Source organism: Vespa crabro, chromosome 4 (genome assembly GCF_910589235.1).
Source record: "Vespa crabro chromosome 4, iyVesCrab1.2, whole genome shotgun sequence".
NCBI classification, from domain to species: domain Eukaryota; kingdom Metazoa; phylum Arthropoda; class Insecta; order Hymenoptera; family Vespidae; genus Vespa; species Vespa crabro.
Genome location: NC_060958.1, coordinates 10,221,937 through 10,234,484, shown reverse-complemented (window position 1 = coordinate 10,234,484; position 12,548 = coordinate 10,221,937). Strand labels below are relative to the sequence as shown.

General features: G+C 36.3%; 1 protein-coding gene across 3 annotated transcripts in view; it reads left to right on the top strand.

Moving 5' to 3' along the window:
- LOC124423619 (leishmanolysin-like peptidase) overlaps positions 1-12,548 on the top strand; it is a 257,493-nt gene that overhangs the window by 20,590 nt on the left and 224,355 nt on the right. For 2 of the 3 annotated variants that reach the window (XM_046961551.1, XM_046961550.1), the window contains one exon: positions 3,774-3,854. The exons of the other annotated variant lie outside the window; for it this stretch is intronic. In XM_046961551.1, the coding sequence (XP_046817507.1) occupies positions 3,819-3,854 (36 nt within the window). In that variant the 5' untranslated portion in view covers positions 3,774-3,818. The remainder of the gene's footprint in view (positions 1-3,773; positions 3,855-12,548) is intronic. 3 annotated transcript variants of the gene reach the window in all.

The window sequence follows — 12,548 nt, the reverse complement described above, 5'->3', positions numbered from 1 at the left end:
AAAAAGAAAACAGTAAGAAGAAACGAATGAAAATTCTGAATATTACGTGGGCATTCGTGAGGCGTCGTGAACGATACGACAAAAACGCGTCTGGTATCGCGGAGACAAAATCGATATGTCTCCAAATCCTGAAACAGCCCTAAAGGCTTGTGCTACCCTTCGTTGGGTATACCATCACTACACCATTACCACTAGTCCCCTCCACTTCTGTCTCTTTCCTAATCCAACGTCGATAACGACGTAGACTCAATTTTAACATATCGATCGGTCGGATAGCGTTCGGTTATCTTCCAATGAAAGCGGTTTCCGCGCAGCTGTCGAAATTCTCTTTGGAAGTTGTGATCTATCAATGTTCGAGAACAGAGAGTAGGCGGCCATTGCCTCCATGTAATCCCCATGTGTGTAGTGTGTATATGGTATCACTTACGTACTTACGTACACGTCCTATAGATCGGTATGTTTCCAAGAAGCAGAACGAGGAAGTAGACACAAGTCTTTGGTCTAACGAAGACTCACAGCTATGCTAATTGGTACCCTAAACTCTGATGTAGGCTAATGAGGTGTCTCTGGTGGTGCGTACTCACTTCCATCAACGGAATTTTGCTTCTCTCTCTCTCTCTCTCTCTCTCTCTCTCTCTCTCTCTCACTACTCTTTTTCTTGCTCTATCTTCGTCTATCTTGTTGTATTTGTCAAAGTCAATAGAGATGATTTTCCTATTTCTCTCGTCTTTCTCTTCTATGCGAATACGTGTTTGAGTACTTAAGCGAAAAGGATAGAAAATCTCTCTCTCTCTCTCTCTCTCTCTCTTTCTAGAGAGATCTCTAGAGAGAGAGAGAGAGAGAGAGAGAGAGAGAGAGGAGAAAGAGCAACGCGTTACCAACCACGAATTTCTGATTCAGAATTCGGATCGATCGATCACTCGTTCGTCTAATCAGATCCTGTTTGTAGCCGGCTCACGATCAAACCCTCCGGGCTGGAAAATCAAAGGGCTGGAGAGAGAGAGAGACAGAGAGAGAGAGAGAGAGAGAGAGAGAGTGAGAGAGAGAAGTCCTACGAATCATGCCATGCTCATAGTATGAAACGCGTTTCTTTATGTATACTACCTTGGGAAGATATACAGAGACACATTTTTGTCGATTTTTCACGTCTATCACCCTTTTATCTCTTTTATTTTTCTCCCTCGATCGTTTCTATTTTCTATCTCTTTCTTTTTTTTCTTTCTTTCTTTTTTTTTTTTTACTCATACTTTTTCAATGATAAGTAGATGAAAAATCGATCTTATTTTTATCCTCTTACGGAGATATCGATTTCGATAATAAAAGCGAGAAATGAAGTACGTGATTCATATGAAATACCGACTTTTTATTATCTCTAAGTGTTAGTACCACCTTCACGATTCGAATTTGTCTTTTCGATCGGGGAATTTCTATTCTATTTCTTTGCAAAGGACCTTTCAAAAGTCACTTGGAATATGAAACGCGATCGATTGTCAATTTTTCAAAGGGAATTTTGGAAGAAAAGTAACGAGCATATGCGAGAGCCAGAATATTTCTCTTACCGCGAATTTTGTCACGCGATTTAATCTATCTATAGCATACTGTTGCCTAATTGTCTTTGACGTAATTTTATTATAAAGTCCGTTATCACGATATAACATTTATTAACAGTTTGATGAGAAACAAGCCGTGGACAGTTGAAAGTTATCCTAATGGAATGTAATATAGTTGTTGAGAGAAACGATCTGCGGTGACTCTTCTTCTTCGCTTCTAAACCCGATAAACGCGTTTCAAACTCGTTGGATGTACGTTCTTGCGTTTAGAAGTTAAGAAATGAATGAGAGAGAGAGAGAGAGAGAGAGAGAGAGAGAGAGAGAGAAAGAGAGAAAGAGATAGGAAGAGGGGGAACAACGATAAAAAATTCTGAACGCGTTTGTGTACGTGCCTCACGCATTCCACCCTCTTCGTTTCTCGACAATAGCGGAGAAAGCCTGGCGCTCGTGCGTCATATGATTACCCTGTGTGACCTAAAGTGATGCGTAAATCATGATAAAGTTATGCGATATATACGTAAGTAGATCATCCATTTTGGAGATGCCATGGAAACAAAACAAAAAAAAAAAAAAACGAAAGAAAGAAAGAAGAAAATATAACGATTCTTCTCCCTACTCTTCATAGTAAAAGGGTGCCGAGCATATTTTTGCAGGATAAATTCGTGAATTGAATTTTAGACGCGTACATTCCTTACGACATCGATTTTACAGTCGTCTATCCTAACGTAGTTTCTTCCTTCCTTAGTATCGTTCGTAGAAATTGTCTCTACATATGTTATATAGATATCAAATTTTTACGATGGCAAAGGGTGGTTTTTCTATCATTTCTTCACGATGAAATAATTTTCTTCGGGATTCATCGATGTTCTCGCAATTTCGACATTTCCGAAAAGGAACGTTTTAGTTTTTATCATGGCTTGATAGAATCTTATTAAAGATTCGACGCTTCTTAGAACTTACGCTTGTTTTATGGTACTCTTAAAAAAGAGAGAGAGATGGGAGAGAGAAAGAGAGAGAGAGAGAGAGAGATAAGAGTCTTATCTATTTTCAGTCGTTAATTTCATTTCTTTCTCTATAGTAGACTCTCCCTTTCTCTCTTTACGAAAGAGAAGCAGGGTTGGTAGAAAAGAAATAGAATGGTGTCTTGTCCTTGATAAATCGCATCTCACGCTATTATACTTCCGCTTACTGAAAAGTTTTTTTTCTTTTTTTTTTTTTTTTTTTTTTTTTTTATAGTCCATACTATTATCGTAGACAATCTGTAACTGAGGAAGATCGTAAATTTTTACTTTGAGTCTTGATAGTGCGAACGCGATTCATTCTTCTTTTATTCCTTCCTTTTTCTTTTATGAAGTTTTATATATAAAACTTAAAAATAAAAAAAAAAGAAAATAAAAATAATAAGATTAAAAGAGAGAATGGAAAATAGAAGAGTCGAGAGGAATGTGGATTCATAATAGCCGATAATTTTTCTCCGATACTTTTAAACGTTATTTCTTTCATGTTACTTTCTGGAATGTAGCCAATAAGAAATTAAGTGAGATTTATTTTCTTTCTCAACGAGAAATACATGTACAATCTTGCACACGTACAACACACACACACACACACACACAGACAATAGTAATAGTAATTAGGATAAAACCACTTTTAGTTCTTAATATTAAACTCCACAAATAATGGAATACTATTTTTGAAAATTTTCATCTATAATGATTGCTTAATGCATGTTATTATGAACTTTCGTATATTCGTTGATAATTTTGAGCTTCGCTCAGAAAATTGATAAGTGAAGCCAATATCTTTTGTCATTTCTTTTTTTAAGAATATAATTCGTAAAAGATAATTTTGTACGCGTCAAAAACTTGAACGATCCGTCATAATTCGTTCTCATTTTGGATGTATATATTCCTTCCTGTCTATAACAGACCCTTCGAGATCGAAATAAACTGACCGCTGATTTTGCTCTTTCTTCGAGGGTTTTGATTTCTTCGAAGTTAAAGAGATCTACGATTAGTAATATATTAATATCACACGATTTTAAAATAATATTGGATTTTAAACAATTTTTTTTTTATTGCGAATAGGTAGTTCATAGATAAAAAAAAAAAAAAAAAATTAATCGTTATTTCATTATTGAAACGTCCATGATATTATTACTTAATCGTAATAAAATACGTTTAAGTAAATGGATTAAAAAGAAAATTATTCTTTTTGTTTCAGGTACGGCATAATTTTTGACTGTGATCCCCGTTTTCGGAACAAGATATGGAGAATTTAGTCACGTGCTCGACAATTTGCACGGTATAAATCATAACGTTCCTTCGAGCGTTATTACTTCAAGGTTTATCATTCATTGTTCGATCATAATAACGTTTATTTTTTTATTATTTGTCTTTTTCTTTTCTTTAACCTCTTCATTTTTCTCTCCTTATAACGGCGAACTTCTCTTTGGATTTGTTTTCTGCGCAAAATCCAACGAATTAAATGACGACCATCATCGATTACCAATAATCGCGAACCAGTAAAACAGAAATACGACTATGTTTCTCGCTGATATCGAGCGGTGATCGTTCGTCTTTACGAGCAGTTTTATCGTAATCGTTGCTCTTTAAACGTCTACGTATACTATTAGCTTCGAGAGATATCTTCGTGTCTATATGTATACGTACATAAATTATTCGAGAGCGTGTCGATTTCCTATCGTGTCGAGAATTACGATTCGATGACTGTGGAGAAGTAGTATGAAGAGGATGGGAAGAGAGAGGTAATGGCACACGGTTAAAAGGTGCTGTCTCTCGCTCTCTCTCTCTCTCTCTCTCTCTCTCTCTCTCTCTCTTTCTCTCTCTCTTTCTCTCTCTCTGCATATCAATTTCTAGGAGAACCCACTGACTCGCATAGGCAATGAGATCGAGAAAGAGAGAAAGAGAGAGAGAGAAGGAAAGGGGCGCCCAAGTCGAATCGTTTTCAAACGGCGTAGCTCGTTCGTCGAAGAATTACTATCTCTGCGGCATTCCAACGAAAATTTTATTTCGCACCGTTACCCCATAGTTTTTCAAAAGAACGAGAAGAGAAGGAATGAAAGAGAAGAAATGAAAGAGAAAAAAGTGGAAAGGAACAAGAGAAACTCATGCTCGTCTCTAGAGTTACCCAAGGACTCGTTGAATTATCTATGGAAGAACGTAAGACGATTTTCTCTGTGGCCCTGTCTCTTTCTCTTTCTTTCTTTCTTTCTTTCTTTCTTTCTTTCTTTCTTTCTCTGTTGTTTCTTCCTGATTTTATTGTTTTAGAAGATTGGTCGTAAAACAGTGGAACAGTCTTTCCTTTTCGTGTTTCGAACTACAAAATCGACGGCACTACTTTTACTATTTTTGTTTCGAGTACGGTGTAGGACCGTTCCCTTTACTTTCTCGATTTCGTCCTTTTCTTCCACGAAAATAAGTCGATTTAGAATCTTTTCCTTTTCGTTATTTTTTCTTTCTTTCTTTCTTTCTTTCTTTTTTTTTCTTCTCTTTTGTCTTTTATTTACACCACGCAAAACTCCCGACTACATTTCGTTCTCGATCTTCTTACAGATAATGAAGACCGATAAATATATAGACGAGAACGTACCCCTAAGAGGGACATAGAAAATTCTTACTATTTTCATTAATGAAATCATGAATTAATTTTATACAACGTTTTAGAAACTTTTCCATCATCATTCCATTAGGAGTTCAATAAATATATCTTACTAGTTTAGATTCCTTGTTTATTTCACTTTTTAGAGATAGTTAATAGAAAAATCAATGGAATCGTTTGGTTATCAATGTATTATTCACGTTCATATCTATGTGTTATATGAAACGGTAGATGTAACAAGTTAATAGAACTATCGAAAGCGACAAACGTTGAAACTGTAGTTTATAGAGGTGAGCTGTCCAAACGATTACACGCGCTTCTCGATCGGAAACTCGATCGGAACAGAATCTAGCCGAACCATTCGATCAGCCAACCAGCTATGCAGTTAGTCAGTCAGTCAGTCAGTCAGTCGGTCAGACAGTTAGTGAGTTAGTCAGTCAGTTAGTCAAATATTTCCTTTATTACGGTAGAACGTTACACGATTTCAATGCACGATAAATTTGTCCCAGATTTCTCCGTGGAATTTCTACTTATGTAGACGCGAATGAACCAACGTGATGAGATAGATATTTGTTAGCGGTGAGATAGAGTCGAACAGCATACGTGGAATCGATAATCACCGTGTTCGTCCGATAAAATATCATTATCGTAAGCCAGACTGCTGCTGTTGCTGTTGCTGCTGATGTTGCTGTTCCTGTTGCCGTTGCCGTTGCCGTTGCCGCTTTGTAGGTGTTGCTTTCCAAGTGTTTATCGTGTTCTCGCAGGAATGGTCTTCCGTTACCATTTCACGTTTACATCCGGATAAAGCAATTAATACGAGAGCTTGTGGGCTAATGGCCAGTGTCGGATTATCCTGATTATAATATAAATTTGACATAATATTAATGTACCTTACGGAAATAGATCGATGTTAGAAACGATACCAGAAATGATTCTTTTTCGTTGTTTACTCGTTATATTTATTTGTTTCTAGAGAATTCGAGTTTTCAGTCGACTCCAATTGAGATCGTTCAATTGCCATTCATTCGTTTTATCGCTTTTCTTTCATATTATGTTTGATTTCGAATCGATACGTGCTTTGATAATATTTAAATGTAAAAGCAAGCTGCTATTAATCGCGTATTCTCTTTAACACGAACGTACTAGTTATCATATACGTAATATTAATCGAACTCGTAATAATAATAAAACCGTGAATTATATCGGATAATATCGAAAGTTCGAGTTATATAATATCGAATTGAAACGATCTTAAAGATTTTTTTCTTATCATTATTATACTTTTTTAAGCTTTTCTTCTTATTTACCCATTCGTAACAATGTCGAAATAATGTAGAAAAAAAAAAAAAAAATTATCACATTTTCTCTCCCCGTTCGATTTGAACGAACTTTTTTTCTTTTTTTCTTCTTCTTCTTCTATTTCTTTTCTTTTCTTTTCGTTTAATCCTTTTTATTCGTTCGTTCGTTCGTTCGTTCGTTCGTTCCAAGATATCATAGTTTCTCCTTTAAGACCGCGCTGAAAGATAGAAAGGTTGGATTATTTCGCGAACGTTGGAGAAGTAAGGCAGCTTACATTTTAAAACGGAATTCTCGAAGGAATTCCCCTATTCGTTTGCTACGTCGTCGTCTCTCTTACGTCGTATGTTTTCTTCGCCGCCTTCGTTATATCCCTTTCAAGATGGTTTATTCGTGTAAGCTCTCTCTCTCTCTCTGTCTCTCTCTCTCTCGAGGAAAGGGGGATTAAACATGGTAGGTATAACGATCCTCGATAGCTTTCGAGTTTCCCGTACCTCAGCGAAATCGAAAGTTCCGTCGAGACGATGATATATCGAACTTCTCTCTTCTTACTACTACGTTTGTTTTCGCCAACTATCCTAACGATGACGTTCGACGTCGTCGAAGTTCCTCAACGGAGGAGAGGAACTTTTCGTCCTCCTTTTCGAGTTTCCAACGAAGGATAGATTGAGTTTTGCTCTGGCACGTTCTCGATTCAGTCGTTCGTCCCAATTTTCCTCGTATCGACGATAGGAACTGACCGCAGCATTTTTCATCGGCTTTTCTTTTTTTTTTTTTTCTGTTCTTTTTTCTTTCTTTCTTTTTTTTTTTTTTCTTTTTTTCCTTCGAAGAAAGAAAAAAAGAAAGAAAAGAAACAAAATTCTTAACCCGAGAACGACGAAAAGGATGAAGACGGCGAATTTCTTCTTCGCAATATTCTCGAAAATCTTCGAGCTATCTCAAAATTGTATTGGTCATTTTGACGAAAGTAATAGACGTCATTTTGAAATTTTCTTGAAACAAAGGATTAAATGTACAAGCTGTTCCCGATAGAATTGATCGATGGATAGAGCAATAATATCGGTCTTATCAATAACGCGCATTTAATTTATTTCAAATTGTCTTTATCTTTATCTTTTCTTTTTTGTTATTCTTCTTTTTTTTTTTTCTTTTTCTCTCTTTGTATTTCTTTTACTACCTCAAGAAATACCCAAGATTTCACATTAATTTCGTTTACTTTTCTTACGATTACCTTCACTTCTTTACGGCGATTTAATTTGTTAGAGGTTGAAATAACGAGAAAAAGTGCAACGTTAAAATAGCTTAAATCGTTCGTGATTGGTACTACCTTCCGTTTTATTTAAACGTATAATATTTAGGGTCACCGGAGCGACTAATGCGACTCGTTAACGATTTTATACGAACTCTCTGTAATCTCTTCCTCGAACGGAAAAAAAACGGAGGGAGGGAGGGGGAAAAAGAAAAAAGATAAAATGTCATTTAATAGCCATTCAGCTCGGTTATTGTCTCTTGGTGGAATTTCAGATTAAAAGACGCGTGTAATTTGATGTGACGCGAGAACGAAAGAGTAGAAACATTAACGAGCTTTCATCGAGCCAAACAACTCTTTATCTCTATATTACATATATACATATATATATATATATATGTATATGTACGTTCAAAAAGAGTAACTCTAGTCAGCGTGTCCTACGAGAATCAATATTTTTTATCGATCGAAAGAGGGGTAGTCTTTAACGAAGCTTAACTCTCGTTCTACGCTTGGCTGAACATGGAACGTCGCACGTTTGTATATACGCATCGTTCGTCGTACGTGCACATTTGCAGATCCAACACGTGTATTTGGGCGTGTCGGATAGATATACAACGCGCACGGCTTATAAAGCATTCGAATTTGTGTCAGAAACAGCCATCGGAGTTAGTTCGAACCAACGATGTTCGCTGACGTCGAGCGAACGCCGTTTCGTTAGCTAGATCGTTGATTAAAATTGGCAATTCTCTTGAAGCATCGATCACTACCAGTATTACGTCCATCGTAACATCCATCAAAGTTTTATTTCGTAGTTAGGTACGTCCAAGAATATATCGTGAAAAAAGAAAATCGAAATCGAACTTATTTCATTAAATATTATATATTACATAGAATAGGATGATTAACATTAAATTATGTTACGCGGAAACATATAACTCGTTCACGTTATCTTCGTTTTATTCTTTCTAAGAAGTAAGTTCATTTAAATGCAGGAGATCGTTTAAACGATTCCATGAAATTCATATTGTCCATTTAACCTAGGACTTATATAGAATACCTACATTGATATACATTGTTCGTTTCATAATTGAAGATTTCATTTTCTATTGGCAAGGAAAAGAATCGTATCGATCATTTATTCTAGATCGAATCGGTCATCGTACTTACTAAGCTATATTACGTATTTTAACCGTCGTTTTTAAAGTTCGATGTCCATTAGAAAGAGCAAGGCATAATCGCATAAAATAACGTGACTCGCATCGGAACGAATCTCGCGCGTGAAAGCGTGCTTCTTTACTTGAGAAAGTTAACGAGCTCCTGGTTGCCTTTTTATACGTTCTTATCGTTGTTACCGTACGCGTAACCACTTGATGCGCAATTGTCGATTATTAAGGAAAAATGAGCAAAAGAGCTCTAGAGAGAGAGAGAGAGAGAGAGAGTTAAGAAATGACGAAGAGATTTTTGCACGTCTATATCTAAACGCAATAAAAATCAAAGCGACATTGTTTAAACTTAAAATCCGCGTCGGATAATTATTCGTTTATCGATACCCAATTACCTACTTCTTACATTAACCCACTTCGCTGTTTAACGTATCACACGAACGCCGATTGTTTTAAACTTGTTCGGCCTTAATAAAATGCTTTTTTAACATGAATTATCGTTGATCGGCACGCGGATAGGTCGATAGTTCAACGTGCCAGTAATGATTGCGTCTGGCAAACGATGTTTCAACGTACCTGCTCTTGTGTAAAAATATAAAGAGTAGAGAATATCGCGTGACATATTCTATACATTTTTTCTCTCTCTCTCTCTCTCTCTCTCTCTATGTTATAATAGTTTTTTTTTTTTTTTTTTTTTTAGAAAAAAGATCACCGTAAATATTATACGATATAGATATATTTCGATCGACCATGCGCAGTCGTGACAATTTTTCGACAAGTAGCCATAACATATTTCTTTGCTCGAACTTTTTCATAGGACGAAGAAAAATCTGAAGCTTTTTCTTTTCTTTTCTTTTCTTTTTCTATTTTCTTCTTTTTTTTTCTCTCTTTCTCTCTCTCTCTCTCTCTCTCTCTCTCTCTCTATCTCTCTCTCTCTTTCTTTTATGTGTCTCGAAACTTTGGAAACGATATGTAAAATACATTTTATATGTTACGTAAATGTTACATACTACTTTTTTCCACGGCTGTCTAACTCAGGAAAACTCTTTCGATAACAAAACTTTCGAGATATTTCGAATTATGGAAGTTCGATCGCTTATGTCATTTTAGGGGCGTATTACCAACGTAATGTCCTAAAGATAGCTTATAAGAATTATCCACGATTATTATACATTATAATAGAGATAAAATGATAAAATGATATAAGTACATACATGCATATGCATGTACTTATTTACTCGATTTAATATTAACATATCATTGTAATTACATAGTTCGTTTGAACGATTAAATTAAAAGACCTGATCATAATTTCTCCGTTGGGATTTAATGCTAGGATATTATCAATGGCCGTCGTTGAAGCGTCGCTTTCTTTTTCGAATGGACATTAATGGAAAGTAAAATACGTGTGCTTTTACACGCTCGAATTTCTACGTAAGTAAGAAGAAAAGAAGAAAAGAAAAAGAGAGAGAGAGAGAGAGAGAGAGAGAAAAAGATGGATAGATTGGCCGCTGTTATTGCCATTGTTTTGCGATGTCAGTCTCATTTTCTCATATCTGTAATGAAATCTTTGCTGTGTGTTACTTATAGCGAATAGAATCTATACCTTGTATTGTCGTTTTCTCTCTCTCTCTCTCTCTCTCTCTCTCTCTCTATTTCTCTCTCTATCTATCTATCTATCTCTTGGTCGTTTCCTTAGCGCATTTCGAAACGTTCGTTTCGTGTCCCATAATATACAATCCTGGCATTCTTGTTCGCGCCCGTTGATACGCGCGAGAGAAAGAGCGCACCGAAGGAGATCGTGCGCTTCCCGAAATTAATGGCACTTCCGAAAGTAGTTGTTTCGGCGCATTAAGTGCGGCTAATGATCTTCCTTCGAGCTTCCTTCCGGTACTCTACCGACGAACTAATTACGTGCTCGCTTAGGCGCATAATCGTCGTAAACGTGCACGAAGATATTACGTTAGTTACATTATTCTTTTGATAAGTATCTCTTTTTCTCGTAAAGGACAAGGAAAAAATCGAGTATGAGATCGTTAAATAAAAAAAAAAAAAAAAAAGAAAAAAAAAAAAAACTTGTCTCCTAGCAGAGATCCTTTCTCTTGTCGCTTTTTATAATCCTCTCTACGTTCGAATAATTATCGTGAATTTTCAATGATTTCATATAACCCATATACATATTAAATATATATTTATGTAAATATATTTACGAATCTATCTGTAGTCTAATCTATAGTCTATGTTCTTAGTTTCTACGATTACAATTTCGAATATCTCTGAATAATAGAAATCGCGAATGATGGAGAAACATATTAAATCGGTTAGCATTTATACGATCGTCGGTAGTCTTTGATGATGAAAATTCTCTATGTGAATTCGTAATGTTTAAATGTATCACTATTCTCTTTGTATTGTTTCGAATCGTGAAAGAAAAAAAAAATAAAAAAAAAAAAAAAAAAAAAAATAAAAAAAGAAAAAAAGTGAAAAAGCTCTCGCATTCGAGACGCGGCGCTTCGATAGGATTTTTGTGGTTCGATATGCGCATCCTTGAATTCTGTGAACAGTGAGAGCTGAGAGGGATAGACAGTGCGACCATAAATTTCGATTTCCATCGAGACGGCCGACCATTCGATTCCACTCGGCGATCTATATTCGCGGTACAGAGTAAACGTACGTGAGCCAGAGCTTCAGCCGGAAAATGGGGCGTGTGAAAGCACTGGAGATCGGCCGCGTTTCGCGTTACGCGTTCAACTATCTCTCTTTCTCTCTCTCTCTCTCTCTCTTGTCTACTTATTCCACTTTCGGTGATCGTAGCTCGACACGAGCCAACTACTTGATCTTCACCAAGGCACGTTTGCCAGTTTCTATCTTATATGCGCTTAAAGATCCAACCTTCAGACACACGTCATTCTAACAGCAAAAATCGAGCAAAAGAAGGTCAAGGGAGAAAGAGAGATAGAGGGAGAGAGAGAGAGGGGGGGGGGGGGAAAGCATTCTACCCGCGTTCAAATTCGCATTACCGATTTATGAATCGCACGAGACTTCGAAGACCGTGAAACATTTGAATCGAGTAGTACTTCGGAACTCGAAACTTTGCATATCGATGTCTTCCAGACGACAATTCCATAGAGACTCGTTCGCTTTCTTTCGTATTCGACGTTGAAACTCGAATATTTTGAGATTGGAAAAAGGGATAATAACGATTGCAACGATTCGTTGCTCGTATTTCATATATTTTTTATGTGCATTTCTTTTTTATCTTAAATTTATCCGCACGGAGAAGTGTATCGAATTTTTTTCTTCTTCTGTTTTTTTTTTCTTTTTCTTTTTCTTTTTTTTTCCTTCCTCTCTTTCCTGTAACGTCATGAACACGGTGAATTCGATGATCGTGACTTTTAATTTCTTTCGATGAGATTGTTTCATCGTAGAATATTAATTCTCTGTTGATGGAAATTTCGCGTATGGTATTTTGAAGATGCGTTTGAGTATTCTCTCTCTCTCTCTCTCTCTCGAGAATAGAGAGAGAGAGAGAGAGAGAGAGAGAGAGAGAGAGAGAGAGAGAGAGAGAGAGAGAGAGAGAGAGAAGTAGATGTCAAGTATCATCAAAGTATAGTACTCGGGTTGGAATTTTGAGGTTGTTAGACGGTATTATCGAGACGTTCAAAA